The sequence below is a fragment of the Prosopis cineraria genome, unplaced genomic scaffold (assembly GCF_029017545.1).
Source record: "Prosopis cineraria cultivar Desert tree isolate PC_DT_omini unplaced genomic scaffold, ASM2901754v1 PC721, whole genome shotgun sequence".
NCBI classification, from domain to species: Eukaryota; Viridiplantae; Streptophyta; class Magnoliopsida; order Fabales; family Fabaceae; genus Prosopis; species Prosopis cineraria.
The window spans coordinates 22,855-30,177 of NW_026556046.1; the positions used below are offsets into that span (position 1 = coordinate 22,855).

Genomic DNA, 7,323 nt, shown 5'->3' on the forward strand with positions numbered 1-7,323 from the left:
ATTGATACCGCTGATAAATAGTTTTTTAATTTACACTTATTAAATGCGTACGACTTAATAGAAAAACAATTTCCCTTTCACACACAACCTTTTACCTAGTTCATAGAAAATTGCAACAAAATAAAATTACAACAATAATTAATAATTCATCTCTCATACAATAATTACAAAATAATCAATTTATTATGAAAGGTAATCCATGCACATGCAGGACTAGAGGGAATCATGGTTGTCCATAAACATTAAACTTAGTAACAAAATGTAGAAGCACCGACGATGATACTGTAGCAGCAGTGAAGAGAAGTGCCAGCACCATGGTTCCTCAGCGACAAGTTTGAGTTTCATAAAGGGTGACCCGGGTTAAAAGGAAGGAGGAACAGGGAAAGGCAGGCCACTACTGGAAATGAAGACTGCGAGTCTGAGCCGGTGAATTGAGAGTCTGGATGTGCAGAACTGTAGAAGGCGACTTTCGAGTAATCAGTCTTCTCTGAAACTTTCCCCCAGTCCCTGAGCCCCTGTAGGCTCCGCGCTACACTTGGACGCGACTGCCCGTGGGCCCCGTCATCATTCCCCATAAATACATGCCACGTTGTCGCACTGTTTTACACTATTGGCTCATGGTGGAGACTGTCAGTGAATTGATGTTGGCTGGCCCTGTGATCTGCATCTCTGCAGAAATATGATCTGATACTCCGGGAATACAAAACTCTACATGGCATGGTGAAGCGTTGAACTCCGACGCGCATAAACAGGGATGGCAGTATTCTTTCTTCACTGGAAGTCGAACTGTCACTTCCATGATTCCGCATAATACTTTTCATGCTCCCAATTTTATTTATAAATTTTCTTTATAAATCTCATTAATATTAATATAATAAAAATATAATGAATACGAATTCATAAAATTTTAAACATATTTTTCGTAAGATAAATAAGTTATATATTATTATTTTACATCTCTCTTGTTTTCTTAGAGATAATTTAAATATTTTATTTAAAACCAAACATTATCATTAATCTAGTGATTTATAGATTGGGAAAAGAGGGAGTACGCCCAAGCTTTCACGTTGGGAATGGGAAACGACACTTGTTTGATTTCTGTCCAGGCATGCGACCCGTAAATGGAGGACCAGCAAGAATGGCCCCCCGCAACAACCGGCCTCAAAATTTGAATCCCCAACCCATCAGCGCTGCTATAATCCTCACCGAAACAGGATAAGGTGAGAGCATTAGACCCGGCCCAATTGTAGCCTCCGTGATCCAACCAAACATCATACGGTTTGGAAGTTTGATTTGGATCCATCCCTGCGCGTTGCCTCTTCGAAAACCCCAGACAACCCCACCTCATGCGTTCGCATTCTGCGCTTAGTGGTCAAATTTTAGCCTTTTATTTTATTTTAAATTAATTTTAAAATATTTTAATATTGTATATGTTAGTATAAAAATTATAAAAAAAATTGATGTTAAATTTGGACTATTTAAAGTACATATAGACATTCAATTTATAAAAATTATAAACTATTTTAATATTAAATTGAGTTATTCAGATTATGTTTGAATTATCTAAAGTACATCTGGTAATCTAATTATAAAAATTATAAAAAAATATAATATTAAATTGAATTGTTGAAATTAAATCCATATTGACTGGATTGATAATAAAAATTGATTAAAATTTTTTATATCGTTTAAAATTTTTTATTTTCATAAATAAAATTTAACATAAAAATTTTAAATTTAAATAATCTAAATTTCATCAGAGATAATGAATACTCTGGTGCTCATTTCTGAATGAGTATAGAAGACAATTTAAATTTCATATTAAATTTTTTAAATAAGTTCTATGTTAATAAATATAATGTTAAAAATTTAATTTAAATCATCGGAGTAGAGATAATTTCAGAGTGAGTGCGGACGCCATCTTCAGCTTGATTTGCTAACTATTATCCGATCATTATCGTTTGGTGGACTGCTCTGAAGTCTTACCTTTCTCCCACTCCCTTTCTATCCCTTACTTGTTCATCCATTCTTTGTTTCTTTTTTCTTTTTTTTTTTTTGGGGCCCAGCCGCGAACTTTACCATGCATTCTCACAATACATGCCCCACGCCCACCTTCACTTGTATTCCTTTTTTTAAGGAAAAAAAAATTGCATGAACATCTGTGAAACTGGATTTCTCCTGCGAGAGCCACGAGTATCGTTCAATTCAGTATTTGATCCATTTGAGATTCTTTGACGTTGACAATTGTGTTTATAAACTAGGACAACATATTCAACCAGTTAGTCTGCTTCCAATCATAACAACGATTCCATTTATAATATTAAAGGACTCGTCCAGATAGAACCTAAGCATGTGTGTGCGAAGAGAATAAGGCTTTTTTTTTATTCCAGTACTCGATATTTTGAAAAAATTGAGAGCGTTATAATTAACTGTCTAGCAATCCGAATTGTTGCCATGCGAAACCGTTATTATCAACAGTGTCCTCATGGCAAGGTCACGTTTTTATTGTTTTACGTTTTTACAAAATTATTTGTAAGATTCCTATTCAAAAAAAGAAATAAAAAAAAAAAAAGCTGCATGATGGAACCTCAAATGACGAAGGGTTGGTCGGAATGGAGTGTAAGTAAAGATTTGAGTTCTAGACTGTTATAAGATAACGAGGAGAAGAAGAAGAATTCGCACAAGCACAATGCCCATGCATGCTGTCCCGGGTTCGGAGGCTGATACAACGACTGTCCGTGACACGTGGCTAGGATCGGAGCTCTAGATATTTTTATCTCACGACGCTGATCGCCCAACTGCACCAGCACTAATTATCTCAGCTACACATATACAGTATATTCGACCTCCAGAGTTCATATATATAGACACACACACCCACAACGCTTCTCGTGCCATTTCCAATACCAGCGCACTCTACTTCTCCGAATTCAAAAACAACGATCATGATCCGAGAGCAGACACCCTTCCTGCGACCTGATCTTAAAGTTCCTCCCTGGCTATCCGATAATTCGCTGGTAGCCCCATCTCTTCCCACTTCATTCCCCGTCCCAATCAACACCGATGCCGGCGCCGTCGACTCCTCCGTCCTCCTCCATCACCACCCCCTTCTTTCCAATGATTCTACCCTCACAGAACTGCACTCGCTCGCTGAAGACTTCGGCATACCCTTCGATGCTTTCTCCACCGATCAGTTTCGCATGTTCGAGTTCAAGATCCGCAAGTGTCCACGTGGCGGTAGGTCACACGACTGGACCCGCTGTCCGTTTGCCCACCCCGGCGAGAAGGCTCGCCGCAGGGACCCTCGCAAATTCCAATACTCCGCCACTCCTTGCCCTGACTTCCGCCTTGCAAATTGCAAGAAAGGTGATTCCTGTGATTTCGCTCACGGAGTCTTCGAATGCTGGCTTCATCCTTCTCGCTATAGAACTCAACTCTGCAAAGATGCAACCAATTGTCGCCGTCGAGTCTGTTTCTTTGCCCACACTCCCGATCAATTGCGCATCCTCACTCGGGGCTTGGGCGAAGCATCGGCGCTGTCGCCGATTCGTCGCTCTCTGGATCCCTCCTCCAGCAGCACTTCGTTTATCTCGTCGCCACCTTCAGTCCCAGTTACCTTATCGCTACCTGACACCTCACCCTCGTCGCCGGGCAATTCCCAATATGGCGGTAAAACATCCAACGCGATGAGTGAAGTGGTAACTTCAATGCGTAATGTTCAACTTGATTCAAACGGGATGGTTTCTGGTTTTTGCTCTCCCCGTGGGTCAATTCTGCGACCTGGGTTTTTCAGCCTTCAGTCAACCCGAACGTGGGCAAGAGCTGATAAGTCCGGACCCGGTTCAGCGCACCTCTGGGCTAACAGTGCCGAAGACTACGCTCCCGTGGAGAGGGTGGAATCTGGAAAAGACCTCAGGGCCAAAATTTATGCCAAACTCAGCAATGAAAACTCATATGGGCGAAGCGACGCGCCTCTTCCGGTTCCTGATTTCGGATGGGTCTCCGAACTGGTGAAGTGAAGTTCAATCTTGGAAATACTTGTTAATTATTATATATGTGCCCTGAAATTTTTCTTCCATTCCCAACGAGCATTCGAAGTCGGCGACGATGGAGTTTTCTTTTCTGTGAATAGCTAAGTTTCAAGTATAATAAAATTCTCCCCGTACGTTGTCGAGATGGAAGAGGTTGTTGATATATATCTGTAATTTCATGATTGATATGTATATAGGATTGACCTCTAGCTCTGGATTTCTTAGTTGGCATTTCATTGGGCACCTTAGGCCTGTGCAAAAGTCTTCCAGTCCTGTTTGGTCCAGTCCAACCCGAGATGGTCTCAGTCTTGTTCGGTCTGTATAGTCACTAGTCTTTCAGGACCAAAAAGACTAAAAAGACCAGACTATTTTTTCGGGTTGGACTGGACAAGAGACCAGGCATCCGGACCACTAGGTCCAGTCCAGTCCTATTAATTTTTTTATTATAATTATAATTAATTTATTTTTGATAAATGTTTAAAGTGTAATTGATGCTAAGGAGATGATTGTATAAAGATTTATTAAGTTTGTTTCTAAATTATTATTGTAATATAGTGTTGTTGAATTTTGTTGAGTACTGTTTTTGTTAAAGTTATAAATTTAAATAATTTAGACTATAACAGAAATATTTTTTTTCTTATTGTTAGAAATTATTATGGATTTATTATTATTATAAGTGTTTTTACTATCTTAATTGAGTTTATTATGTTGGAATGGATTATTGCCTCTCATAGAATAAAAAGAAGGAAAAAAAGCTAAGTGAGTACTGGACTGACAGGACCAGTCTCCCAGTCCTATGGACCAAGTCCGGTCCTGTTAATCTTCGGGTTATCACTGGACAAGACTAGACTACGGGTTGCCTAACCTAGTCTTTTTCATGAAAGAGACCGGACTTCGGGTTAGGGTGAAGTCCAGTACCGTCCTGTCTTTTGTGCAGTCCTAGGGCACCTTTATCGGTTGCACAGTTGCTCTTTATGTAATTTGCATTTTCTGTCTAAATTTATGTGATTTTCTCTCTGCTTTTACATGCAAATCAGTGCTACCCGCTAGTTATAAGTGTAACAAAAAGCCCAAGGGAAGAAGAAAGCCATTTTTGTTTTACCCGCGATCGAATGAGTGTTTGATTAATCGTTATCTGCTGAGGGAAAACTGAAAAGTGAGGCTTTGTCTTGGAGCTCTGATCTTAGCCTCGTTCGGGACTTCATGTGGATCCTTTTTTTTTTTTTTTTTAATGCTGTGAACGCCTTATCCATTTCTTTAAGTTAGGTTGTCCACTCGTTAGGATGTCGGGCCACTCTTCTCCTCCTCCCTCTTAAGCAAAATTATTACTGTATGAAGCATTGTTTGAGGTAGAGCTGGGAATTCGGGCGGCCCGAATAAGCCCGGCCCGAACAGGCCCGAACCCGAATAGGTCCGTTTTTTAAAAAGCCCGAATGATTAAGTCCGGCCCGAATTCCTTCGGGCTTCGGGCGGCCCGAATACCCGAATTTTATTTTTAAAATTATTTTTAATTAATTTTTTTACTTTAAAATTAATTATTTTATTTTATAAAAAAATATAAAATATATATTTTTAATACTTAAATGATGTTTAGGACTCAAATATATGATATTTTAATATAAAATGACCTAAAAATTAAAGAATTAATTAATATTTATTATATATTATATATTTTTAAAAATAAAAAAAATTACTCGGGTATTCGGGCCAAGCCCGAACCTGAATCAGGCTTGGCCCGAATTTTTTCGGGCCTATTCGGGCCGGCCCGAATAGGCCCGAACATAAAAAAATATCTTTTTTTTAAAGCCCGGTCCTAAAATTTTTCGGGCTAATTCGGGCTAGCCCGTCGGACTCGGCCCAAATTACCGGCTCTAGTTTGAGGTATATGTTAAAGCCCATGAAAATTATTTATTTAGGTACGTCAAAGTACGTAAACAACCATTAGCAATTCGTAAACCACAAATATTCTTTCCGTTTTCTTTGTACACGATGAAAAAGGAAGCAGAAACGCTGAGCAGAAATAACCGGAGAAGCATTTACCCGACCAAAAAAATAATAATGAAGTACGGGTGAATAACAATGGAAATGATTAAAGGTTGGTTTAAATAAATGGAGCTATCCGAAACGTGGCAGGTGAAGAGAAGGAGCAGGGGGTGATTATCTGGGAACTTGACTGATGAGTTGCCGCGTGGGGCGGGAGTGCATCGTCAAGATTCACAAGAGACAGAGATAGGAGGGGATAATATCCTGGAGAGATCGGGCAAAGATGAAAGGGATAGCTTGTGGTGGAGGATGCAGCGACATCTTTGGTGGGGTCCTTTGAAAGAAAGCAAATGCCTAATATCATGGAATGCATGACAAAAGTAAAAGTAAAGTCAGGGCATTAATTGGTGGTAAGGATAAGTATCCTCTTAAAGAAAGCATGGGACAACTACAAGCCCGACACTTGTCCCCGGATTCACAGTTAACTGCAACTGCCTCGTGGACTCTGGCATTGCTGTGGGTCAAATTATTCAACGACTTTAAGGTTTGAATATTTTAATTCGTGTCCCCGATCTCATTTTCGAATATATAAATTATAGACTTTTGGAGAACCATGATATGAAGTGTGAATGCCGTTTCTGGCCGAAAAAATCTATGAATGCCTTGTTTAAAATTTACAAGGTAGAATTATTTTCATGATTTTTTTTTAATGAGCTTTTACCATGAAATTGAAGCATCCCATCGGGGATTACAAAGCAAATTGCACTATTAAATAATATAACTTATCACAAGCCTTATAAGTATTGTAATAGGTAATAAAATGTATCTAGTTACAAAAAAATATAGATGTGGCATTCGCATGCAACCCAGTGGAGGGGGTCGCACTGTTGACAAATTTGCATGATTTTTACAAAATATATATCTAGAATTTAAAATTTCTATTTTTTTTCAACTACTTAATTATAATAATTAACGTTTATTTCTTTAATTTTTAATATCTGAATTATCAGGTGTAGTTTTTCTTTGTGCTGTGTTTTTTTTTTTTTTTGACTGTGATCTAAAGACGATAATAAAAATGAGAAATAAACATTTTAAAAGATAAATGAGCACTGTTTCTAAAATTATTTGGCTTCTCCTAAAATTTGTGGATATAAAAAATATAGATAAAACAATGATCTAGTTGATAATCTAAAGACACGTCTGGGATCACCCCCTCTCTACCAAAACGTGATAACGAAGACACAATAAATTCATTTATGCAACAGCACCCTGAGGCCGCCACGTGCTGGGGGACGCATCAAAATTAAGT

General features: G+C 38.5%; 1 protein-coding gene across 1 annotated transcript; it reads left to right on the forward strand.

The window, feature by feature from the left end:
• Window positions 1–2,602: 2,602 nt before the first annotated feature.
• LOC129298135 (zinc finger CCCH domain-containing protein 20-like) lies at window positions 2,603–4,580 on the forward strand. Its single transcript, XM_054936539.1, has one exon. The coding sequence runs from the start codon at window positions 2,946–2,948 to the stop codon at window positions 4,017–4,019; it is 1,074 nt and encodes a 357-aa protein (XP_054792514.1). The 5' UTR covers window positions 2,603–2,945; the 3' UTR covers window positions 4,020–4,580.
• Window positions 4,581–7,323: the final 2,743 nt, after the last annotated feature.

Excerpts from the sequence above, each read along its gene's own strand:
- LOC129298135 (XM_054936539.1), top strand. The coding sequence starts at position 2,946 with ATGATCCGAGAGCAGACACCCTTCCTGCGACCTGATCTTAAAGTTCCT.